The sequence below is a fragment of the Geotrypetes seraphini genome, chromosome 3 (genome assembly GCF_902459505.1).
Source record: "Geotrypetes seraphini chromosome 3, aGeoSer1.1, whole genome shotgun sequence".
Taxonomy (NCBI): domain Eukaryota; kingdom Metazoa; phylum Chordata; class Amphibia; order Gymnophiona; family Dermophiidae; genus Geotrypetes; species Geotrypetes seraphini.
This window is the reverse complement of record NC_047086.1, coordinates 235,349,379-235,375,995: the sequence shown is the minus strand read 5'-3', so window position 1 is coordinate 235,375,995 and position 26,617 is coordinate 235,349,379. Positions and strand designations below refer to the sequence as shown.

At 44.4% G+C, this 26,617-nt stretch overlaps 1 protein-coding gene across 5 annotated transcripts in view; it reads right to left on the bottom strand.

The window, feature by feature from the left end:
* Nucleotides 1-26,337, bottom strand: part of AKAP7 (A-kinase anchoring protein 7) — a 236,121-nt gene extending 209,784 nt beyond the window's left edge. For 2 of the 5 annotated variants that reach the window (XR_004538897.1, XM_033939175.1), the window contains exons 1-4: nt 25,912-26,337; nt 24,306-24,455; nt 10,514-10,672; nt 39-184 (exon numbers count right to left, since the gene is read on the bottom strand). Coding sequence is in view for 4 of the 5 variants with exons in the window: in XM_033939175.1 (XP_033795066.1) it covers nt 39-184; nt 10,514-10,672; nt 24,306-24,455; nt 25,912-26,116 (660 nt within the window). In the remaining variant the exon portion in view is untranslated. Of the gene's footprint in view, nt 1-38; nt 185-10,513; nt 10,673-24,305; nt 24,456-25,739; nt 25,847-25,911 lie in introns of those variants that run through there. The other 3 variants (XM_033939174.1, XM_033939176.1, XM_033939177.1) reach the window with 2 other exon arrangements.
* Nucleotides 26,338-26,617: the final 280 nt, after the last annotated feature.

Genomic DNA, 26,617 nt, shown 5'->3' with positions numbered 1-26,617 from the left:
GCGGATAAGACATTAGCAGCATGATTTGAAAACAATACCTTTTGGTTTCTAACTGGAAGAGATATAAAGTAATTCGGTTTAGTCTTCTTTTCTTTCTTTTTCTTTGGATCTTCACTTTCATTCTCCAGCCCAACAGTTCTTTTTCTCTTTTTCTTTAAACTTCCATTGCCAGGTGTAGCAGTAGCTGAGGAAAAGAGAAAGAAAACAATTTGTTATTTACTTGTTACTTAATAATGCAATCAACAGTGAACAAGTAAATTTTTTCAGAATTCAAAAGCAATCGGTAATACTAGCAACATTCACATATCACTTCTCCCTCTGTATTTGGTTTCAGCAATCACGGATTCGATTATTCGCAGTTTTTAGCTTGCTGGCTCCTCCCCCCTAATTACATCAGTTTGCATAGAGAAATCGCTGATTCCAAGTGTTTACAGATAAAATCGCTGATTCCCAGCACTTTCTTCACCGTGTTTTGCCTCTCCTTCAGGAACAGGCCAGGTCTTCTATCATGTTATTTGCCGTTTCACCATATTCACGATGGTTTTGAATAGAAAACAGCGAATAACATATGAAAAGGTTATTCGCGGTTTTTCTGTATTTGCGGGTCTGTTAATCCCCTATCACAGCAAATACGGAGGGAAAAGTGTATTACTTTACACCATGCTCTGATCAATTAAGAGTTCACTCGAGATTTTGCATTCTGTTTTGCAGCTCCCCAACTCTGTAATAGAATGCCTCTCACATTATGTGCTGAAGGAACCCTCCAGAAATTTAAATCCCTTCTAAAAACCTGGCTCTTTGAGCTTGCTTTTTTCTGTTTAGTTTTGTTTTTGACTGTTTCTTGGGGTTCCCCATCCACCTGTGAGTTCGGGAATAGTAACACAGTAGGGAGAAGATCCCCTACTGTGTTCCTATTCTTGTAGGGACTGTTTTCTTCTTCTTTGTGACACTGTGCCAGGGCCGCCATCAGAAATTTCTGGGCCCCTTACTGAGCAATCCTATTGGGCCCCTGACCCCCCCTTCTTCCATGGGCCGAATACACACATACTTTTCTCTGTCACCACACTCTTTGACCAAAAGATTTGTAAGTCTGCAACCACGTCAAGGTAGACTCTTTCAGCAGGGCCCTAACCTAACCTAAACTAAACTAATCTATACTTATCTAGTCTAAACTAACATATGTCTAGCACACACAAACCCATGCTCTATGTGGGAAAAATAACACCAGCTCAATGCTGGCGTTAGCATCTAGCGCACGTGGCGTACGCTAAAGCCACTATCGTAACTTAGTAAAAGGAACCCTATTTTTATTAGTTAATTATTATTATTATTTTCCAATGCTCAATATGACTTCCTTTTTTAAGGTTTGACACTTGTGCCAGAATATTTTTACTAAATTTAAGAAGTATTTGCCCTCTTTCAAATGGTATAGAAGTTAAAAAAAGGGACAGGCGTTAATGAAGTAATTAGGTTCAATCTAGCCATTTATTTCTGCATGAATTTAAACAACTAAAAAAAAAGATAAATATAGCTCATCCAGTCATACAAGAAATGGCTCTACAGCAGGGGTGCCCACACTTTTTGGGCTTGCGAGCTACTTTTAAAATGACCAAGTCAAAATGATCTACCAACAATAAAAAATTTTTTAAAAAACACAAAGCACACTGTATGCAGAGAAAATGTTAATTATCATTTATATTCCGCGGATTTTCAAAGAGGTCAAGTCAGACGATTCTATTCAATGTCACCTCAGGAACAACTATACAAAAATAGACAAATAATACCCCCTCCCTTATTACTAAATCGCAATAGCGGTTTTTAGAGCAGGGAGATGCACTGAATGCCCTGTGCTGCTCTCGATGCTCATAGGCTCCCTGCGCTAAAAACCGCTATTGCAGATATAAATTCTCTAAACAGACACATTTTGATCATTATACTGAAAATAAAATCATTTTTCCTACCTTTTTGTCTGGTGATTTCATGAGTCTCTGTTTGCACTTCCTTCTTCTGACTATATATCCAATATTTTTTTCTTTCTGCCCCTCCCCTTTTCTTTCTGTCTCTCTTTCTTTCTCTCTCCCCCTGCCCCCCCAAGCCATCACGCCAATTTCTCCACTTCCCTGATTCTTTCCCTACCCCCTAAGCCACCATGCCGATTTCTCCCTGCTTCCATGAGCCAGGCCAGGAATGTACAAGCGCCAAACTCACAAGACTTCACCTCTGATGTCAATTCTAACGACGGAGAGGAAGTTCCAGAACTGGCCCAGAACTTCCTCTCTGACGTCAGAATTGACGTCGGAAGTGAAGTCTTGTGAGTCCGGCGCTTCTACGCACCTGGCCTGGCTCAGGGAAGCAGGAAGAAAAAGATTGCCAAGGCAACGCGATCAACTCACATTGCCTTTGCGATCTACTGGTCGATTGCGCTCGACCATTTGGGCACCCCTGCTGTTATGGAATCCTGTCCTGACCTGAGGAAAGGGGTTTAGTCCCCAAAAAACTGCCTTATTTCCATTTCCTATTTATAAACTTTAATCAATAGATACAATACTACTTGATTCTACGTAAAGCAACAAAACAATTTTTTCTACCTTTTGTCGTTTTTGCTTTAATCATCTTGTCTTCACTCTTCTTTCTAGCCAGCATCTGTCCGCTCTGTCTTCCATACAGCATCAGCCCCTTCCATCCACTGTCCGCCCTCTCTCCGTTCCATATGGCATCTTCCCTCTTTTTATGCTCCTTCAATAAACTGTCTATCCTGTGCCCCTTCTCTTCTCCTTTGTACATGATTGATTTCAGCTCTGCCACCTCTCCATTTTTCTCTCTCTGTCACCACCCCGTCCCCTATGCTCTGGCATCTCTCTCTTCTCCTTTCTTTCCTTCGCACCCCACAGACTGGTATCTTCCCTTCCCTGATTCTCTAGCATCTCACTCCTTTTCTTTTCTTCCATCTCTCCCTCCCCCTCCATGCTCTGACATCTCCTCCTTCCTTTCCCCCTTCCTTTTCCCTTGGTCTGGCATACTTTCCTCCTTCCCTCCATGCCCTGCATCTCTTCCTCCCTCCCTTCCCTCCAATCCCTGGCATCTCGTTTCATTCCCTCCCTCATCTTCTTTCTCCCTCCAGTTGGGTGCAGCAAGTCTCTCCCCCTCTGCTCCCTTTCCTCCTTCTGTCACCCATGACCTGGCGTCATGAACTTCTTCAGGCAGCAGCATTCACAATTCGCTGCTGTTGCCAGCTTCGGGCCTTCTTCTCTGTTGGGTCCTGCTTTCATGGAAACAGAAGTAGGCAGGACCCGGCAGAGAGGAAGGCCTGAAGCTGGCAACAACAGTGAATTGTAAATGCTGATGCTAGCCGAAAAAGTTCATGACACCAGGTCGAACACCCGGGGCAGACTGCTACTCTCCCCCCCCCCCACGACCCTCCTATCTCTCCCTCCCTCCCATCACGAGACTCTAAACAGCACTGCTCTACTCTAAGCAGGCTGCTTCAGGGCTTTCTCCTGCCATGATTCCCTCTGGCATGTCACTGATGAGGGAAGGAGGGAGAGATAGGAGGGTCGGATCGGGTTGGGGGTCGCCCGGGATGATGATGAGGCTGCTGCTGCTGCCAGCGAATCCAGCAAGGGTGAGGCCCCAAAGCACAGCACTGGCAGGCCCCCCCTGACTATTTCGGGCCCTAGGCCTGTGCCTACTGGGCCTATCCTTTAATCTGGCCCTGCTTCCCCCCTCATATGCCCTGACAGCTCTCTCTTCCACTCCATGGTATGGTATCTCTTTCCCTCCCTCCCATGGTCTTTGCATCTCTTTCCTCCTTTTCCTGATCTTCCTTCTCCCTCCTTCTCTCTCTCTCCCCAAATGGGTGCAGCAGTATTTCTCTTCCCCCTCCCCCCACTGGGTACTGCAGTATCATCAGCATTTCTCTTCCCCCCCTAATTGGGTACAGCAAAAGCAGCATTTCTCTTCCCCCTCCCCCCTAATTGGGTGCAGCAGCATTACTCCTCTCATTCCCCCCCCCCCCCTGTCTCACACACCCGGCAGATTCGCTACAGATAAAGGCAAGTTGCAAGTTTCCCTTGGTTGCTGATCTATCTCCCAAAGGGCAGCGACAGAGGGAAGTTTACAACTTGCTGCTCTTGCTTACTTCGGGCCTTTCTCGTTGCCGGGTCCTGCCTTCACGGAAACAGAAAGTAGGCAGGACCTGGCAGTGAGAAAGGCCTGAAGTAAGCAAGAGCAAGTAAGCTTCCTTCCGTGGCTGGCCTATCTCAGGCATGCTCCGGGGCTCTAATGGTCCGTGCCGGCTTCTCTTCTCTACCCCTCCCCCCTGACGTAACTTCCGGTTTCGGAGGGAAGCCGGGTTCGAGTCGCTTGCTGGGGGTTTTTTTTGTTTAAAGTCCGGCGGGTTTTTCGGCGGCTCTTCAGGCTGCGCATTAAGCAGTGGCGGCAGCAGGATTCGGCAGATGACAGCCGAGCGGGCATCTAAATTTGTTGGGCATGCGCCCGGCTGAAAAGCGCTGGGGAGAACACTGGGGAGCCCAGGCCCCTGTCAGCTCCGGGCCCCTGAATGCAGGACTGGTAGTACTGCCCTGATGGCGGCCCTGCACTGTGCAGCGCTGTGTGTGTCTGGCAGCGCTATAGAAATAATTAATAGTTGTAGTAGAAAGCTGATTCTTTCCTATCACACAAATGGAGTTCCTTTCTGTGTATCAATTTTATTTTATTAGTCTGTGAACCCCTTAGCTCTGCTAGTTAATTGTGGTATATCAAATTGTGAATGAATAAATAAATGCAATTATCAATCTTTTTTCTTTTTTTTTAGCTCTCTTGCAAATATATTCAAGTCCCCATGCTTCTTTGCAATGAGGTCATTTTAAAAAGGCTACCGTATATTACATCACTCACATTTACAAATGAATAAAATTACACAAATAAGTTTGAGCGTGTTGCTGCAGAGAGATTTAAGGCCTCTTTTACGAAGCTGCGCTAATGGCCCTGAAGCCCATAGAGATTTAAAGGGCTTCAGGGCCGTTGGCGCGCGGCTTTGTAAAACAGGCAGTTAATGCTCTAAAAAATTTTACTAAAATATGGGAGCCATTGCAGTCTTATAGCCATGCGCCTATTAAACCATAAAGATTTGTTTGATTGATTAAGGTGTACATCCATACTGTCCTTTTTGATATATCTATGAAAGCATCAATGATCATTAATAACTTTAAATATTAGTCTACTGTTATTTTGTTGTTTGTTTTGGTTGTTTTTATCTTTTGTGCATACATATGGTCTATATTATATTATATTACATTGTATTATATTTCGATATGTACGATTTCTTCTTTAAATATCAATAAAAATTATTGAAATCAAGAGAAGACAAAATAAAACAGAGACCAGAGCCTGAGACCAACATGATTTGATGAATAAAATGATGAGACAATAAAATCAAATCTAATCTTCTATTTGTGCGTCGCTCATACCTATACAGGCTCAAGGCGACTGTAAAGAGAGGTAAGAGGGGAGAGAAAGAGGAGGTGGATAGGTACGAGGGATAATTTTATTTTCTATTTTGTGATTAGAATATATCAGATTTGAAACATGTATCCTGCTAGAGCTGGTGGTAGACATAACAGGACTGCAAAGCCCTGGCTGTGCTTCTTTAGCTTCCAGCTGACTTAGGGCTCTCTCTGACCAGGAGGCAGTTGACCTAGTTGCATTCCCCTACACTATTCCTGCCATGTGTGACTGAAGTATTCTGTTAGCTTGATTTTTCTATGCAGCATTCTGTAGTAATTTGACTTCAGTTTTCTCAATAATGGAGGGGATATTTATGAGGGGAGGAGAGGGGAGACAGGGGTTTTGTTGATCCTTGCTCTGTATTATTTGTGATTTATAAACTGACAATTGTACAGAATATAGTTTCTTTTTATACTTTAATAAAATAAGTTCAGTATAAAATTTAAAAAAAAACAAAAAACAAATTACACAAATATTTGTACACTGTAGATAATACTTGTCCTATTTAGATATAAGAACATAACATAAGAACATAAGAATAGCCATATTGGGTTAGGTCAATGGTCCATCTAGCCCAGAACACCTGTTTCCAACACTGGCCAATCCAGAGCACAAACACCTGGCAGAAACCGAATGGTAGCAACATTCCTTGCTACTGATCCCATGGCAAGCAGTGGCTTCCCCCATTTCTTTCTCAATAGCAGACTATGAACTTTTCCTCCAGGAACTTGCCCAAACCTTTTTTAAGCCCAGCTATGCTAACCACTGTTACCACATCCTCTGGCAACAAGTTCCAGAGCTTTAGCTAACTGAAAAAATATTTCCGCCAATTTGTTTTAAAAGAATTTCCAAGTTTTGAGGAGTTTGGCCAGGTACTTGTGATTGGCAACTATAGGAACCGGATACTGGGCTAGATGGACCATTGGTCTAACCCAGTGTATCTCAAACTTTCTCGAGCTGAGGCACACTAAAAGGTAGTGGCCACGGCTCGAGGCACCCAGAAGTGTGCGGACGTCACCATGAAGACATCATGCACATGCGTGCCATCATCACACTGACATCCATGCTTGTGCAGAGGCCCTCCAGACAGGTCCTGAAATATCAGGACGTACCAGCAGGGAAGTCTAACAAATATCAACTGAGAACCCCCAACCACAGACCTCCCAAACTCCACCCTAGACCCACCCAAGCTCATACCCAGATCCCACCCCCTTTACTAATTGTAATGCAATTTTTTCCATTCATTTTCATATACACACAATATACACAGTAGATATAAATTCTCAAAACTGACACATTTCAATCACTATATTGAAAATAAAATAATTTTCCCTACCTTTGTTGTCTGGTGACTTTATTTTTCTGTGCTTTTAACTATGTTTCCAGGGCCTTCTTATCTATTGACTATCTTTCACTCCATCTTCACTTTCTGTCTTAATATTCAATATTTCCATTTTTCTGCTTTCTTCTCAAAATCTACTTTCCATGTCTTACCTTATCTTCCTATCTCTCTCTCCTTCCCTCCCTGTTTCCATGGTCTGACATCTCTATCCTTCCCTCCTCCCCCCCAGTGGTCCGACATCTCTCTCCTTCCTGTCCCCCATTCCCAGTCTGGCATCTCTCTCTACTACCACTACTATTAGTATTTCTATAGCAGCGCTACCAGACTCCCCTCCTTCCCTGGTCTGGTCGCTCTCCCTTCCTTTAATAATCTCTTCTCCCCCCCCCCCCAGTGTAACATTTCTCTTTCCCTGCCTCCTTTTTGCCCCCTGCAGTCCATCTCCCTTCCTCCTTTCTGGCCCCCCTCCCAGTCCAACATTTCTCCCTCCTTTCCACCAGTCCAACATTTTTTTGTCTCTCCTCCTCCTGCATGCTTCTCCTCTGTTCCTCCTTCCCTCCCCCAACTAACATCTCTCTCTCTCTCTCTCTCTTTCCCTCCATGAGTCCAACTTTTCACTCTCTGTCCTTGCCCCTCCCCCTTCCCCAGAGTGTAACTTTTCTCCTTCCCTCCTTTCTGTCCTCCTCATCCATCTCACCCTCTCCATGAATCCAACTCTTTCTGCCTCCTGCTTTCTCTCTGTCCTTGCCTCTTCCCTCGATTTGCATTCCTCCTTCCCACCCCCCAACACTACATGCTCTCTCCCCATGCACCATCACACTCTCCCCTCCAGTGTGTAGCACTTTTCCTTTCCCTCCCTTTCTGTCAGATCCAGCAGTACCCCTTCCCTCCGCCCCCTATCCAGAGTTACCCCTTCTACCTTCACTCCTCCCCCCCATCCAGCATTACCCCTTCTCCCTTCCCTCCTCCCCCCCTGTCCAGCAGTACCACTTCCACCTTCCTGGCTCCCCATGTTCAGCAGTATCCCTTCTCCCTTCACTGTCCAGCAATACCTTTCCTGTCTAGCCTAGCGGCAGCTCACTGTGTGTTTTTAACTTTGGCACACAGCTGCCGCTAGCAGTAGTTTAGCTGCGGTTTCATCAAGTGGCCTCGGGGCCTTTGCTAGGACAGTCCGCTTTAATGATGCTGCCTGATGAAACCGTAGCTAAGCTACTGCTTAGTGGCAGCTGTTTACTGAAGTTAAAAGCACACAGAGCTGCCACTGCTGGTCCGGGGGCGCGGAGTCGAGGAAGGCAGGAGTCCCGGCAGATACGCGACGGTAGAAGTCAGCTGACACAGGAGCCAGAGCCTCTCTTCCTGCCCAGTGAGCTACGGCACACTTAAAATCTCAAAAGGCACACTAGTGTGCCGCGGCACACAGTTTGTGATACACTGGTCTAACCTAATATGGCTATTCTTATGTTCTTAGTTTCATTGCATGTCCCCTCAGTTTAACCATCTTAGCATTGTTGGTTCTAAAAGAAATAAATAGATGCATCGTTATGCTTGCTATACAGCATAAGTTCATCCTCTGGTTTCCAAGGAAACCAGCAGTAATGTGCATTTTTTTTTTCTGGGGTTGAGAGGTGATATGTGGGGCCATTGAGCCCCTCTTGCTGTTTTCTCTGAGAGTGGGAGTATTCTAGCTTCAGAAATAACAAGAAGGGCTTGACAGTCATAGCCTATCACGTCCCATTGAGAGATGATGTGATGGAGCTACCAGGCCTGTCTTACTGTTTTCTGTGATGGTATAAGGTGATATGCTAGGGTTTCCAAAGACGGAATGGGTGACTAGGCAAAGCTTATTTTATTTTGTTGCATAAATGCACCCTGGAGGTCATGTGCCTGTTGTTCTCTGCTTTTGCATCTTGTTTGTGGGCATACAACAACTTACTGCTTCAGCAGCTCACAGAAAGTCTGTATTGCTCAAATGATTTTTTATGGAGTCTGCAGTTTTACAGTACTTAAGGGTAAATTCTATATGAAGCGCCCAAAAGTTAAGCACCTAATTAGGCACTGTTCAGCACGATTCAAATAAAATTGGATGCTGTTTAGTGAATTGCGCTGAGCGGCACCTATTTGGGCACCTATTTTGGAGGCGCCCATTAAATAAGCCAGCTCTAGGCACAACTAAAAGTTAGGCACTCATGCGAGCGCTTAAGCACGCTTAAGAGCAGGGATTCTGTAAAAAGGCACCTAACACTTAGCCACGCTCACGCCTAACATGCATAGCACCTATTTTTTTTAAGACCACCTAAATTTTTAGAGGCGCCTTGTTACAGAATCATGCTTTCCTGATAGACGCCTATGTTTCAATCAGTGCTGATCAAAAAGCTTGATTGGGCTTGCTGTTCAATTTAGATAGACTTTCTGAGCAGAGTGATGATGGCTAACTTGTGTTTTCTAATGAATGGATGATCCATTCACTTATGGATATCAAGACATTATATATATATCTAATATAATAAAAGGCTACTCGCGCATGCGCACTCCCATCTGCGTGCGTCCGTTTTCCGTGAGATGTAGGGCATTGCAGGTATGAGTGCGCATGTGCGCGAAGCTAGCTCTCTCTCTCTCCCTCCCCTCCCAAGCGGATGTCGGCCGCGGCGGCTGCTGGCCGCCCGAAGCTCTCTCTCTCTCTCCCTGCTATCCACCTTGTGCAAACCTAAATCCAGGGAAAACGGCACTACCGGTAGAAGTTTATTTTTAAGATTAAAGGTGCTGCGGCGGCTCCTCTCACGAGCCGCACCTGCGTCGAAGAAGGCTTCCGACTCAGGCAGCGATCTTGAGAGGAACTGCGGCGGCAACTTTAAACTTAAAAATAAACTTCTTCCGGTACTGCCGTTTTTCCTGCTGTGCCCTCTCGATCTCCTTAACCACAGTGAGTGCGATGGTAGGCCAGACCGTGGGAAGCAAAAGGGGGGGAGAAATGCTGCTGCACAGGGATCTGTAGGGGAAGGTAAATACCGCTGCTGCTGCTGCTCAGAGAAGTGGATGGAGAGGGAAATACTGCTGCTGTTGCTGCACAGGGAAGTGAGGTTGGGGGAGGGAAATGCTGCTGCACAGGGAAATGAAGGGGGAGGGAATGTTACATATGGAGCAGGGAGAGAGACAGATAGAAATAAAGACAGACAGACAGACAGCGGGAGGGTGGGAGACAGAAAGAAAGGAAGGAAGAAAGACACAGGGGCAGGAAGAGGACAGAAAGACAGACAGAGAAAGGGGGTCAGGGAGAGAGAAATACAGCAGGAGGTAGAGAGAGAGAAAGAAAGAAAGAAAGACAGACAGACATCTATTCTAGCACCCGTTAATGTTAACGGGCTTAAAGACTAGTATATATATATATATATATATATATATATGTGTGTGTGTGTGTGTGATATATATATATATATATCACATACATATATATATATATATATATATGTATCACATACATACATACATATATATATAAACATATATATATAAACATATATATATAAACATATTGAAAAATGCCTATCCTAAAACTATGAACACTTCATAGTCTTACTTTGAGAACTGGTTGGAAAGCCACCTGTAAATGTAGCTGCAGATTTTACACAGTAATGTACACTTTCTAAATTAAGTTTAGCACAAAGTACTTACAGTTAAACACATCTTCACTATCCACATTTGCAAATGGCAATTCTGCAAGTAAGCTGTCCAGGGTTTCAGATGTGGCAGATTTACTTCTTTTTCTTCTTCTTCTTCGCCTGCCTGATTTCAGTCTCTTTTGTTTCTCAACTTGGATAGTTTTTAATTCATCTGCAAAATTTTCAAAGAAATCCAATGAACCTCTCTCTCACTTATAGTGATTTTAAGTGCTACAAAGTCAGCACAATGGCAGTTTTGCTGGCATGTTTCTGCTACTACCACAGCCCATGTAAAATTATTTTAATTTTTTAAAAAGCGAGGTTTCTATGTTGTATCACACCAAAGTGGAAAATGGAAGGAGTATAAAATTACTGAATTGCTGGTAGCGCTATACTATCCAAACAAAAATTACCAGCTTCTTCTTAAATACTAAAAATAAATACTTAAATATTTTAAATAAATAATATATAAATGTGTATTAAATATATAAATTATATCAATAATGAAAAGTGCTCAGTGTCATATCTCTTACATGCGAGCCACATAGAGATTATGAATAGGGACTGAAAAGTGATATGATGGTCCCTCTTTAATCTCTATGTGGCTCGCATGTAAGAGATATGACACTGAGCACTTTTCATTATTGATATAATTTATATATTTAATACACATTTATATATTATTTATTTAAAATATTTAAGTATTTATTTTTAGTATTTAAGAAGAAGCTGGTAATTTTTGTTTGGATAGTATCACACCAAAGTTCAGTTTATTTGATATTCTGCCAATATAAAACAGCCTTACTAGCAACACGGATCCCTTCATCAACTATCTAACCCACAATAAATCAGCAGCAGTAGCGCGTTGATTGATGGAACACCCAGGCAGAGCTCATGCTCGCTAAAAGTTTTTTTCAACAACATGATATAGAGTTCCCTGAAGAAGGCTGGTGGGTAGCTGAAACGCTCTGGACACAATAGAGCGTTGGGTATTTTGTGAATACCTACCAACAGTGGTTTTGGCAGATGGCCATTTAGATAGTGTTGCTAGGTTTTTTTTCATTTACAGATCTCCCTCCGTATTCACAGAAGTTAGATGCAGAGCCGGTTCACGAATAGGGAAAAATCACAAATAAATTTTTGGGCCGGCTCTGACCAACCCCCGCCTCCCTCTTGCATTTCCGGACCTTACCTGGTAGTCTAGCGGTGACGCGGGGCAGGATTGATCGTCCTACGCTCCTGCTCCATGCAGAGCCATCATCAAAATGGCTGCCGTGAGTTCCTGTTGTAGTCTCGAGACTACAACAGGAACTCACGGCAGCCATTTTGATGACGGCTATGCACGGGGCAGGAGTGTAGGACAGGAGCGTAGGATGATTGATTCTGCCCCACGTCACCGCTAGACCACCAGGTAAGGTCTGGGGAGGTTTAGGCAGCCTGCAAAAAGAAGAAAAAAAAAAATAGCGAATAATTGAATTTGCGAGTAGGGAAACTGCAAATCTGGAGGGAGAGCTGTATATAGTTCATCCATTCATACACAGTTTTATCTCCTCTTGTACAAAGCCACACTAGCGGCTGCCGCGTGGCAACAGCCCCGAAGCCCTTTAAATCTCTATGGGCTTCGGGGTTGTTGCCGCGCGGATTTGTAGAAGAGGGGGGTTAGAGTTTTGAGAATAAATAAATTAAAAACTTTTTAACCTTACTTATAAATAAACAAAGTCACTGAAACTTAAGGGTGGGCTGGATGATTTTATGTAGATGATTATATGGCATTGCATAAATCCAGAATAAGGACCTGAAATACCATACAGTGGTACCTTGGTTTACGAGCATAATTCGTTCCAGAAGCCTGCTCGTAATACAAAGCACTTGTATATCAAAGTAACTTTCCCCATAAGAATTAATGTAAACTCGGACAATTCGTTCCACATCCCAAAAACTTAATTACTATTAGCAACGCCTCCACCGCTGCCTCTGCCGCGGACCTATCCACGTGGCTCCTCCAGTTCTCTTGGGGAGGCCTCTGCTGCTGTTCGCTGCCTCTCATGTAGCTCATGTCACTGCAGATTGTGCAGGTGATGATGGTGCGCCCAGGGTCCGGGTGCTGGCTGTAATCAAACCACCACCGCCGCTACAGAACATTGCCCCCCCCCCTGGATGCCACTATACCCACCCCCCACCGGGACTCTCAGGTGCTGGCCCACTCCTGCCGGACTCACCCCGATTCCCATGCTCTCCCCTGAGGCCATAGGCGCTGCTATCGCCTCCTCCCTCCCCACTGATCTCAAATCTCATGAGAATCTCAGAGAGAGTGAGATCCAGAAGGCCTTGAGCATGTGCAGATGCTCAAGGCCCAGCAGCAGCCCATCAGAAAACCGGTGGCAGGCTACTTTCTAACACCGGCGGCGCACGAGTAAGGACAAGGCTGGTCAGTGGAGGGGGGAGGAGGCGATCGTGAAGGGAGGGAGCAGCGCTGGTGGCCTCAAGGGGGAGCAATATTGCCGGTTCCAGGGGTCGGGTCGGGTGGGGGCTCACGAGTCAATGCTCGGTTTGCGAGTTACAGTTTGCTCGAGTGTTTTGCTCGTCTTGCAAAACACCCGCAAACCGAGGTCTGACTGTATATGTTATAAGAGGTATGATACTTCATCCTCCTAGTTTATCCTTTACTTGGGAAAAGTGATAAGTTGGGTTGGGCTGCTATGTGACCAGCTCAAAGAATATATCAGTTATGTTTGGTATTAAAGTGTATTAGGCTTCTGACACTATATGTGCAATAACAGTGATTTGAATAATTTTTCTATCATTCCAAAATATAAAAAAAACCTTCTTTTTGCTAATATAAAACATCCTGGCATCCTATTTCAAATAGTGGCAAATCCAGGTCAAACGTATTCTTGCAATATACCAAAAGGTAGATAGAATTTGATGAGATAAGCAGTGACCTTTGTTAAAGATGTATTTTGCACACTTAGGGGGGTCTTTTACTAAGGCGCACTAAATATTAGCGCACACTAAATGCTAACGCGCCCATTATATTCTATAAGAAGTATAGTAGGGAAGTGTTTTTTATCAAAACATAAAGGGCTGGGAAGTCAAAAGAATTAGATATAGCGCTACTAAATAAGACTCCTATTTAAGAGTGATTAAATAAATTAAGTACCTAACTTGTAAAATATCTAAATAAATTAAATTTCACATACACTCAGAATGGTATAATTCGACCAAGAGCCGTGGCTCCTATAGCCAAACCCACCACCCCATCACTGTGTATAAAATATATTGATAAACGGGCTGTTCAAAAAATAAAACTATTTTCAATGGCAAAAAGAAGGGAAAGAAAAGTCCCACTTAACTTTCAAATTTTCTTTCCCTTCTTTTTGCCATTGAAAATAGTTTTATTTTTTGAACAGCCCGTTTATCAATATATTTTATACACAGTGATGGGGCGGTGGGTTCCATTATATTCTATAGACACGTTAGCATTTAGCGCGTGCCTTAGTAAAAGATCCCCTTATGCTTTCTATGTACACCACTTAATACTTTTGACAATAGCAGTAAATCAATAATAAATCCAAGCCAAGTCAAATGAAACTTCTCAATAACAATCTATGCAATTTTTCTCAAAAAATGTGTTCAAGCCTTTTTCACACCCAGCTACTGTAGCTGCTTCTAGCGTATCCCTTAGCTGCAAATTCCTTAGCTTAATTGTGCATTGAGTGAAAAATTAGATTTCTTCAATGTGTTTTAAATGTGTTAATTAGTAACTTCATATCATGTCTCTGCAGTTTTTGAAAAACTAATCAATCAATATGTGTTTACAGTTCTACTCCGGTTATGATTTTATAGACTTCTCTCGTGTCTCAGTTAAGATGCCTCTTCTCCAAACTAAAGAACCCTAGCTTCATATGGAAATCATTCCATCCCCTTTATCATCTGGCCACTATTTGGTCATTCTGAATCTTTTCTAATTCTGCAATATCTTTTCTTCTCTAAATGGCATCTCTCATACAGGAAAACTCGGAACATCCCTCCTCTTTAGGATCACCGAGCTATGGAACAGCTTTACTGCCCATCTCCGGTGTTCGACCTCCCTCCAACACTTCAGAAAACATCTGAAAACCTGGCTTTACGCCAAAATGTAACTTCCCCCTCCCTTCCCCCCTCACCTTCCTATTTACCAAACCCTCCTTCCTTCCATTGGAGTTCCTTTCTCTGTTTTTAATTCCTGTAAACCGTGTCGAGCTCCACTTCTGTGAAGATGACGCGGTATATAAACTTAAGGCTTAGTTTAGTTTAGTTTAGTTCTAAGATACAACAGTAAAATTTTACAAAATACTCAAGGTGCAATCACACCATACAGCAATAGAAATCCATTAAAGATAGCCCCCAAAATATTACTGGATTGTCCATGTCAGCTTCATTATTCTCTCTGTTCTCAAGCCACAAAGCAAGAAGACCCAATGTTCCACAGAAGGAGCAATCCAAAAGAAAACAAGCTTTGGAGAAACACAATGTTCTTGACTTTCCTTTATTTCTTCAAGATATCTTCAAACAGTGGTAAAATAAGTTCACATCAACATATGTAGTTCTTCCCTTAAGTAAATGGGTAAGGAATTCCACAATTGAGGGGCCATGACAGAAAAAATGTATTTGTAAGTGTGTTTAAAAAAAAAACCACCACTCCAGTACAGATCCCTACATTTTGGATATGCCCCTGACCCATCCATGCCCTTCCTGTGGCCTATGATACTCAGTCTATGCCTGCTAGCTATGTCTCTCCAGAAACATACACAAAGCAGCCTAGCACTCATTCCTTTTCTGACTTTCAAAAATGTAAATTTACGCTTCCCCCTACCGCCAACTCCCACTGTACTTACCTTTTAATTTTTGAAAACCGTTTCGAGCTCTATATTTATAGAGAAGATGCGGCATATAAGCTTAAGGTTTGGTTTAGTTTAATTTTTAAACCACCTTTTAAGGGTACATAGACGAAAGCGCACGAGACAAAGACGCGCCGACAATGCCGCCCAAATAATCGTGCGCAGGACGTCAGCGCGCTGGATTTAAACACTATTTTAAAGCGCTCCGAGAGGGGGTGTGGGGAGGAACCTCCCCACTTTACTTAGAACTGTTGGCACTCCCGTTGTGGGGGTGTTGGGGGGAAACACCCCATTATAGAGGAAACAGTCTTTTTCCCTCTTTTCTAGGGAAAAATTACAGTTTCCTCTGTAATGAGGGAGTTCCCTCCACTCCCCACCCCCAACGGAAGCACCAACAGTTCTAAGTAAAGTGGGGGGTTCCCACACACACACACCCTTGGAGCGCTTTAAAATACTGTTTAAAGCCAGCACACTGACATCCTGCGCGCAATTGTCTGGGCAACATTGTCAGCGCGTGTTTGTCTCGCCCGCGATTGACCCGTCACCCCTTTTATGCAGGCTGTAGATTTACCAGCAGCTACCACTAGAGGGAGCAAGCACACAATACTGAAGTCACCTCTCAGAGCACATCCTGCCAGAACTTTTACCTCCATACATGTGGGGGGAAGGAGCTAACCTAATTAGAGAGTGCCCTACCCCTGATAGGGAGGGGCGTCCCTGTAGGTAGATGAAGAGGCAAGCCACAGTTTTTGAAGGAAAAAAGGCTAAAGAAAAGGAGTTGAACAGGATGGAGGGGCTGAGAGCTCTGGATGGAATAGAGTTGCCACAAGCCATGGAACTAGGGCTGCCTGAGCAGATGCCTCCTGAGATGGGAGCTCAGAGTGAGCAACTTATGGACATAGAGCCAGCTGGAGAATATGATGAAATGGAGGCTCTGTTAGAGCCAAAAAGCAGCCATGAGGAAATGAAGAGCTTTTGCAAGCTGTTTTGTTGTGGAACTATTTTTGAAAGAACAGTTAAGCTAATAACTCCTGTGCCAAGTCTACTGGTTTTACAGAGACAAAGAAAGTTTTCTCTTTTGGTTTTCCCTGCTGTTTTGTTTTCCACATTGTGTGTGAGTAGGGGTGGGGCATTGGCTGCCCGTTTGTAGCAGGAAGAGTGAGGGAACTCTGCTTTGCTTCAGTGATGGGTTTAAGTGGGATATTTTTATTACAACTTTTTCCATCCAGCAGAGTCACTCTTCACCAGCAGTTAAACTGCTGGCAACCAGTGTCCTAACAATGGGCCGGGCTAAGCAAACTGCCATAAAAGCCTATCTCATATCAAAGAGGAATTGATTATTGCATTGTTACATATGAAATTGTTCAGCTTATGAACTGCAGGCTCACTGGAGCCTAGAACTGCCCTAAATTTTCCAAGAGAACTGTTCCTGAGAGGTTTGGTGATTGAACGGAGAAGTTTTTGAATTTTTATTTGTTATTGTTCCCTGCTGAGCTGAATCTGAATCTGTCTTTTTTTGGTTGAACATTATATTTTTGGCTTGGGATCCATAAGCCTTGTTTTTCCCTGAGGATAATAAAAGGACAAGAACTGAAATACTGATGGTGTGTAATTTCATGCTCACATACCTTTTTCCTGACTATGCCTATGAGGCCCAAATTGATCCCATAGGCTATTAAATTCTGCCATAGTTTACCCCATGAGCCATTGCCCTAAGGGGACCTATGACAGGCCATACCCTCTTTGGGAGACACACAAGACAATTTAGGCAGACAATGATACAGACTAGTGCACAGGCAGATGAATGTGTAAGGGAAAATCAGGTTATTACCTTGATAATCTTCATTCCAGTAAATGGATACAGTAGTCTGGACTATAGGTTTACTCGAGGGAAACTTGCAGAAGGCATCAAACAGATTGTCCAGCTCTGCCTCCTTGAGTTACTGAGCAGTACCCTTCTCCCTCAGTTCATACCAAAGCAATGGATGACTTCTAAATAGGAGAAATAACAAGGAAGACACAGGGAACTCACCAACAAAGTCAATTTTGTTCTGCTCTGCAATCAAAGCAAGTAACTAATCAAATAGAAACATACTATAACCAAGATGGAACATAGCAACCCACCTACCTGAGTACAACCAGCACTAACATCTATACAGCATTTCTTGCTTCTTATAAGCTTTTGATAGAGACAGCTATCATATCACTCTTCATCTCTGTTAGATGGGCATCTCACGAGCATTTCTTTACCTCTTGGCTGCCCAAAGACAAGCATCTGGAACTCCACAATATAACTGAGACCTTAAGCAGGCATACTCTGACAGGGCGGGCCATCTAAACTACTATACCTATTTGCTGGAAAGAAGATTATCGAGGTAAGAACCTCATCTTCCCTTCCAGTGTAGAAGGTACAATAGTCTGGATTATAGGGACGTATCAAAGCAGTCCCCTGAATCTAGGGTGGAGCAGATGAGCCTGCTTGAAGCTCGGAGGACCCTCAAAGCTGCATCCTTTTGTGCTGACATATTCACTCTGTAAAACTTCGTAAAAGTATGGAGTGTGGTCTATGTAGCTGCCCTACAAATCTCTTTGGGCAGTACTGCCCGGGACTCCATCATGATAAAGCCACACTTCTTGTGGAATGTGCCTTCAATAAAATTGGAGGCTGTTTACCACAGCCAATATACACAGAAACAATAGCCAAGCAAATTCATCTGGCAATAGTAGCCTTGGAGGCTGTCTTTCCCAGTCGACTATGGCTGGTCAATATAAAGAGATGGTCAGACAGACAAAAGGGATTTGTCACCTCAAGGTAATGCAGAAGAACTCTCCTGACATCCAGCATCGCCAGATTCTTATCCTGCTATTTTCCATCGGTACCCGAAAATGCCGGCAGCTGAACTTCCTGATTTACATGGAATGCTGACACCAATCTCAGCAGAAAGGAAGGTATAATGCGCAGAGACACTCCAACCTCTATGAAACTGAGGAAGGGCTCCCTACATGAGAGAGCCTGAAGTTTCAACACCCTTCTTGCCGAGGCAATAGCTACTAGAAAATCTTTCTTCACAGTGACATCTATTAGCGATGCCTCCTGCAAGGGTTCGTATGGAACCCCACTGAGGACCCGCAAGACAATGTTATGGCTCCATATTGGAAATGGCTGTCGCATAGGAGGATACAAATGTAATGCTCCCTTCAGGAATCTAGCTATATCAGGATGAGAATCCAGGGATCCTTTTTTTCCTCATTGTCGAAAGCACAAGAGGTTTTCCACCTGTACCTTAAGTGAACCAATAGCAAAGCCCTTCTGGAGTCTATCCTGAAGAAACACCAAGACTGCTAAAATTGGGGCCTCAAAAGACTCAACCATCTGCACCACAAACCAGTGCTGAAATGTCTTCCACGACTTAGTATAAGCTGCAATCATTGCTGGCTTTTTAGCTTGCTTGAAGGCAGTAATAACCATCTCTGAATAACCTTTACACTCTAGGGCTGCAAGCTCAAGAGCCATGCCATAAGCTCAAAGCAATCTGGACTTTCCAATGCAATTGGCTCCTGCAATAGAAGGTCTAGATGCAGCTGTAACCTGACTCGCTACAGCTGTTCTAGATCCGCATATCAAGGCTAGGCTGATGCTATGAGAATTACAAGACCACAGTATTCTGCTATTCTTCGAATGACCCGGCCTATCAATGGCCATGGGGGAAACACATATAGTAGCCCCTTTGTGGGCCAAGGTTGTATCAAGGAGTCTATATCAGCACTTCCCGGCTTGAATCTTCAGCTGAAGAACAAAGAGACCTTCTTGTTGTCTGCTGACACCATCAGATCAAAAATAAGCCACCCCCAGGACAGGTATACTATAAAACAAAAGGGAAATGGAAAGAACTACAATCAATATCGTAGGAAAGAGAAAAAAAAGAAAAAACCAAAACATAAGAATTGAGCATACAGTATCTATAAGCAAGAGCCTTGCAAGCTTTATGATTCAAAAGCATCTGAGTCTTTCTTGGGCACAGTGAAGTATATAGAGCATCTGCCTAAGCCCGAGTCTGTATCTAGGACAGACTCCATAGCCTGAATTCCTATTAGGTGCTTTACTGTCATCCGGACCTTGGCTGCTTCATCTGGCCTTCCAGCTGGGGAATCCACAAAGAAATCCCAAAGTGGACAACAAATTTCAAGCTTGTAATCCTCTCAAATGATGTCCAGAACCCATTGATCTGAGTAAATCTGATTCTAGGCCTGCTAGAAGTCCGAGAGTCTCACTCCTATTCGGGAAAGCTCGAGCTGCAGCCTAGCATCATTGGAACTTCTTGGTGGAGGCTGCTAAGTGGGACCCTGATGTCTGTGCTCGTTAGAGACCACCTGTAGCCATGAAAGGAACTGCTACCTGATGCTCCTTCCCCCCCCCCCCCCCCCCCCCCCGGAGCATGTGGCCTACTGTCAGGCAATAACTTAGGATGACAGTCTGTGACACTGGTCATCCAATCCTTTGCCAAAAGCATGTGTCCTTTGAAGGGTAATCTGCTTCAGGTAGCCTTAGGTGCTGAATCACCCGCCCATTGTCTGATCCAAAGCATTCCACAGGCGGAAATAGAGTAAACAGAGACTTTGCTCATTATTCTAAACACATTGTATAGAATATCGACTACATAGTTCATTCCCAAAAGTAACACATGGGGTAAAGCACCTTCCTCCGGAACCAAAGCCTGATGCAACATCTTGTGGCAAGTGCGCACCACAAATGAAGCTGCAACTGCCGCCTTAAGATCCAAGGCTAAAGCCTCAAACTGCCTCTTGATCAGATCCTGTGCATCTCTCAAGATCACTCTGCCTTCACTAGGAAGCAAAGTAGGCTTAGTAACTTGCACTACCAATGAATCCATCTTAGGCTGTGTAAATAATTGCTGAAAATCTGGAGCCATTGGATATAATTTGAACATGGCCCTGGCATCTCTTAAAGGACTCTCCAGCACATCCCAATGCTCCATTAGCATCATGGTGATCGCCTGATGCAAAGGAAAATATGTGGACTGGGTTTTAGAACTGCTTATAGAGAAATTTGAGCTGTGAACTTCTGTGGAGCATCCAAATTCCACTCCCGCAGAGAAACTGTGAGAACTTCCATTTTATCTGACAGTTTAAAAAATCTACACAGTGTCAGGTCCTCTTGGTTTAGGGCTGCCACAGACTCCTGGCTATGAAAGCCTGCCTGTGGAGTCAATTTGGGAGAGGAAGGGCATCAAGCCCAACTCCCTATCATCCCAATCTTTCTCAGATCAGACCTCTGGATTCTGCAGATCAACCATTTGCAGTGGAAACAAGTTTTATGCAGGGGAACACCCCTGAGCTGGCACCTAGGAAACATCAGACGCCGATGCTCCTTTAAACATCTGATAAGCTTCAAACATTAAACTCACAAAATCAGAGTCAAAACCCTGCACTGGATCTCTTGAGGACATCTGCAGGACTACATCCCGTCTCCTCATGGGTTCAGAGGCATCTGCGCGCTTGCGTTTCACCGATGATGCCAAGTCACCCTCAGAAAGCTCTAGAAGGGATTTCTGACCCAACAACTGAGCTGAATGCGATTCTAAACCTTTGGAGAGACCAGAGGAGGCTAAGCCCAGTGCTAAACCTTTGGAGATTCTACGATATTGGAGCTAAACCTTTGCGATTCTAAACCTTTGGAGAGACCAGAGGAGGCTAAGCCCAGTGCCCCACAGCACATTGCACACGGACTCTCCTCAGCCAGCCAGCCATCACAAATTCGGCATGCTATAGGGGTAAAACAGCCCGAGGAGTCATTTCTAATGATTTTGAGTACAAGTGAGTTGTTTTTGAGGCAGATTGAGATGGATTGAAAATCTAAGATGGCCACTGCAGCCACAATTTCACCCAAAAATGACCCAGGAGAGAAATATTAAAGCCAAAGAGATCAACAAATGGGTTTTTGGAGGTGGGGGACCTAACTTCTGGCCCCAGAAACCCCCCAAAATTTGATTTTCAACCCCCACCCCCGATGTCTCCTATAGACAGTAATAGGCAGTACTCACAATCCTTTCAGGTGCCTGCCTGCATCAGCTTCACACAGCAGCTGGGCTCTGCAGAAGATTTTCTGCCTCAGGCAAGCTTACAGATCCTCAAGAAGCTTGTCTTTTCGGGCTGCCTTTTAGTCAGGCTCCAGGAGTCCAAGACTCTCGATCCCACTAGCTCCAGCCACATCTTCGAGGGGGGGGGAGGCAAATCCCTCAGGACCAATATGGGGGCCAGTCAGCCTGTACTCAAGTGCCTGATTAATCAGGGGTGAGCCACACTCCCAGGGGTCGAAACCCTGAGCTGCCCACAATGTTAGTGCAGGCCGGCTAGGTAGGGTCCCTTTGGGACCAATCCCAACTACAGATCTTTGATTACAGTCTGTAACTTCAGACAAAGATACCCCCAGGAATACTGGGGACCTCTTGGACATCAGAAAGTCTCGCACAATTGGATAAAAAAAAACAAAAATAATAAACCAGATGCAGAACAGAAGAAAAGATACCTTCACAACCCGCTTGCAGAAGGAGAAACTGAAAGAGAAGCATACTGCCCAGTGACACAAGGCGGCAGACCTGAATCTGCTTGGTGCTTCCGTAGGTTTCCTGCGAGTATGGGGATAAAAATTATAGTCCAGACTACTGTGCCCTTTGCACTGGAAATTCAAGTTAGTGTCAATTAACATCAATAGTTGATTCTTGACACCTCGTTAACTCATTAATTTGCATAAGTATCTGTTCTTTGCACCCAACTTTGGGCAACCTATATAGAATCTGGAGGATAACCACCATTTCATCCTTGTCTCTTCATGGCAGCTCAGTAGTAAATAGTAGTAACAACAACATTGACCTTAACAGTGTTTGTTGTTTGACAGAGATTTAGGAGACTTATTGCATGTTTGCATCAGCTGGCTTTCATTCCTTATGGAATCTGTTTCTGATCTCAACTAGTTAAATGTCCCTGAAGCAGCCTTGTTTGGCGAAATGTATCAGACACCTTGAATAAATCTGATATTATCTCCATATTGTCTGCTGATTGTTTTGTTCCATGTTGGACTCTATTTCATTATATCCCCTCCAATCCTCTCAGCCCCTCACCTCTTTATCCACCAAATACTGAAAGTAAAAGTGAGAGTGAAAAGAGGCTATCATGCCAGACTTGTTAAATAAGTATTTATTATACACTTTCTAAAGGGGGGGGAAATTATAGGGTAGCAAGTTTTCTTATAATTGTGTTACATCCCATTGCTCTTGTATGAGTATACATAAGATCAGTGGTTTTCAACCCAGTCCTCAGGGACCACCTCCCAGGATATCTACAATGAATATGTATGAGAGAGATTTGCATGAACTGCCTCCTCAGTATGCAGATCTCTCTCATACATATTCATTGTGGATATCCTGAAAACCCAAATGGCCAGATGGTGTCTGAGGGCTGGTTTAAAAACCATTGCTTTAAATAGTCTGGGACACTGAGGACAATTATCCTCCGACTCACTAACCTCATGGCCAATCAACCTCTGATCCAATCCGCGCATGCAAAGTAGGAAGGATGCAATTCACTAACCTAAAGAAGGCACACCGACTAGGCTGGCCGATCTAAAAACAAGCGACTGATGAGCAAAAACCCTGCTCTCTGCCCCGATCGCCTGTTCTCTGCCGCAATTCTGCTTCTCCTGCTCTCTGCCCCAATCTCTACGACTCCATGGTTTTAACCCGCGGTGCAGCCCCACTTTCAACCCGTGGGTTAAAACCTCAGGCTCACAAAAGTTTCCAGCTCTTAACAAAAAAATAAGTTTCAAGCTCGGCAGTGAGCATGCGCAGACCATCTACAGGCAAAGGAGATGGTCTGCGCATGTGTCAGGATCCCTGGAAAGCAATCCGTGCGGTCAGTGGGGGGCGTGATTACAATCGCCCTCATTTGTATGAGGGCGCTTCGTGAATCAGCCCCCTGGCCACGGATCAGATCCCTCACAGATCGGATCGGATCTATGGCCTTAGTGAATCTAGCCCATTTCTCCCTGTTTTCCCCATTACTGTTTTTATATTGTTATGAGGGTCAATGAATTTCCTATATTTAATAGTACTTTCATGTTTAAATTGATTCTGATTGACAAAGAAAAAAATGTGTTTCTGGTATTATAATCTGTCTCCCATTTTTGGGTTTTGATAATTGAAACCACTCATTATTATTATGTTGCCAAATGTGTTAGGTCATGAAATTCTAAGAAATTAAAGAAGCTAACTGTTCATTCTGACCAGTTGGATAGTGATATAGTCCCACTGCTATTCTCTTCCCCTTCTTACATAGAAAATTTCCCTATAAAGATTCCAGTGTCTTTTCTTTCTGCAGTAATTTAATCCTATTTGACTCAATGTGCCATGTGACATTCAGTGCTACATCTCCACCAGTTTCATCCATCTTATCAAGGTAATATAGTTTGTATCCTATCAGAGTGAACATAAGAACATAAGAAGCCTTACTGGGCAGAGGCTTCTTCCATATCTTAATAACAGACTATGGACTTTTCCTCCAGGAATTTGTCCAAACCTTTCTTAAAACCAGCTACGCTATCCGTTTTTACCACAACCTCTGGCAACACATTCCAGCGCTTAACTATTGCCAGAGGTTGTGTTTCATAGATTATCTTCATTCCACCAATTATATTGCTTGATTCAGTGCTATACATTAAAACTCACACATCTTATTTTTTTAGACTTACGGTAAATAGCATTTGACATTTCAAAGTAACCTTTTTTTTGTAGGGAACGCATGCTTATAGTCTTCATTGGAGAACTGGTTAGAAAGCTCCCGGTATATGCAACTGCAGATTTTCCACAATAAAATACATGCTCTACATGAGGTTTTGCACAAAGTACTTACAGCCAAGTACATCTCCACTATCCACATTTGCAAATGGCAACTCTGCCAGTAGGCAATCCAGGGTCTCAGATGTGGCAGATTTACTTCTTTGTCGCCTGGCTATTTTCATTTTCTTTTGTGTGTCAGCTTGCTCTTTAGATATTGATTCATCTGAAACATTTTTAAAGAAACCAATTACTCTATCTCAGCTACCATGATTTAAAGAACTTCAAATTCAGCAACTTCATTAGCAAGTTTTAGTTCCTCTGCCCATATAGCCAAATGTTTTTAAACACAAGAACTGCCATAATTGGTCACACCAAAGGGCCATCAAGCCCAATATCCTGTTTCAAACAGTGGCCAATTCAGGTCTCAAATACTTCACATGATTCCAAAAGGTAAATAGATTCTATGAACAGGAGGAGAAGGACTTTCCTCCTCCTCTCGAAGATTTTCAGCAGCATTGGAGCAAGAGGAGGGTCTGGGCACCCCTCCTGCTCCCAACAATTGAAAAGGTATCGGGGTGGGTTGGCCGGGCCCGACCGCCTGGGCCGACCAGGGGTGGGCCGGGGGTGGGTGGGAGGCCTAGGAGCAGGAGAGACAGAGCACCCCTCCTGCTCCCAACTTTGGGGTCAGGTCGGGCGTTCCGTGTCGGGGGGGGGTGGGGGGGTGGTAAGCCGTGCCAGCCGGGGGGAGTACCGCGCTGCTATTTTTTTCTCTGTTTTAACATTTTTGATGGCAGGAGGGAGTTAGCATCCCTCCTGCTTTTTTCTCCGAGGGGGGGGGCACAGAAGAGCAGAGCAGGACAGGCACGGCAGAGCAGAGCAGGGAAGGCAGGAGAGATTGCGGCCTGGGGGGGTGGTGTCGGGCTGATCTCGCTTGCCTGCTCTCGGACTATCTTGCTCTCTGACGCTGTTCCTTGCAGTGCAGGCCTGCTTTAAAACCACGGGCTTGCACTGCAGGGAACGGTGGCAGAGAGCAGGAGAGTCCGGGAGCAGGCAAGAGAGATCTGTGCTGGGCTAAGCCCTGACAGCAGTGACAGGAGGCTGCTTCTCCTGTCACTACTGTCAGGGTTTGCGCATGAGCGGGGATCGCTGTGGCCATGGGGCATTTAGGGGAGCATGCTAACGATCGTCTCCATTTGCATGCAGACCTTTACTGAATCAGTCGGCCAGCATGCATTAGGAAATGGATCGCACATGCTTTAGATGTTTAGTGAATCCTGCCCTAAGACTTGGAGTTCAGCTAGCCTCCAGAACAAGGCAGCCCATGACTATCCTAGTCATCCCTGCTCAGGTCAGGATATCTAGCAGGAATAGCATTGAACACATCTGGAAATAAATCAATGTGTACCAATATGGATGTATGTTACAGTATATGTACTGTGAAATTCGAAGTGCTAAACCCAACAAAAATTATCCTTCCCGCACACTTGTCAAGAAGTTTGTTCAATACCCACAAAGCTGGCTTCTGGGTCCTATTCTGTGAAAAGCAATTTAACTGTGACGACCATTGCTCAACCAACTGCACTGGTCAGCTGACACCTCGCACTCCTTCCAGTTTAGCCCCGCCTCTGGCTGCCCATGCTCTAGCGTCGCTCCGCCCCCAGCTCTCCACTGCTGCTCACCTTGTTTGGGATCGTCTGTAGGTAGCAGTGATCGTTCTTCTGATGGTTCCATTCGTCTCGGAAGGAGGGGGAGCGTTCCTCGCTGTGGGGCGAGAAACGAGAAGGATATAGATGGAAGAGACAATGGGGCCCAGACGAAGCGGAACGGTCGCGGATGATGAAGCGCTGAGCTGGGGCTGCAGAGTCGGAACAGCGCGCGGAACATGGGGAGGCTGAGGGGAAACTCGCCCCTAATGTTTACAGTGTAGCCTGGGGCCCCTCCGGACTTTTTGCTGCAATTGATTCCATGCGTTTTGGAGTTGAGTGCCAGATGCTTGGAGCGCAGGAGCTCGAGCTTCGAGGCCTAAGGTGCCCACTATCTACGGAGAGAGTTTGGGATCAAACTTCCTCGACAGCCTGCTTCTGTATCAGTCGCTGTACCCCCTATTGCTACTGTTTCGTTGTACTGTAGTATATTCCGGGCCTGCTTTTATCGTGGTGAATATTCCTTGTGCCCTTCATGATTTAATATAGCCTTTTGCCTCCACCCCCTCCCCCCACTATCACTTCTACAAAGGAAAGAAAAACAAATCCTGACCAGGTTATAATCTTTGACAGGGGGTAAATGCAGCGTTTGAGTATTTTCTGGGGCTACATAATTGTAAGCAAAGTATTATAAAACAGTTCTGTAGGTCTTGGGATTATTTGCTCAACTAGTTTTCATGTA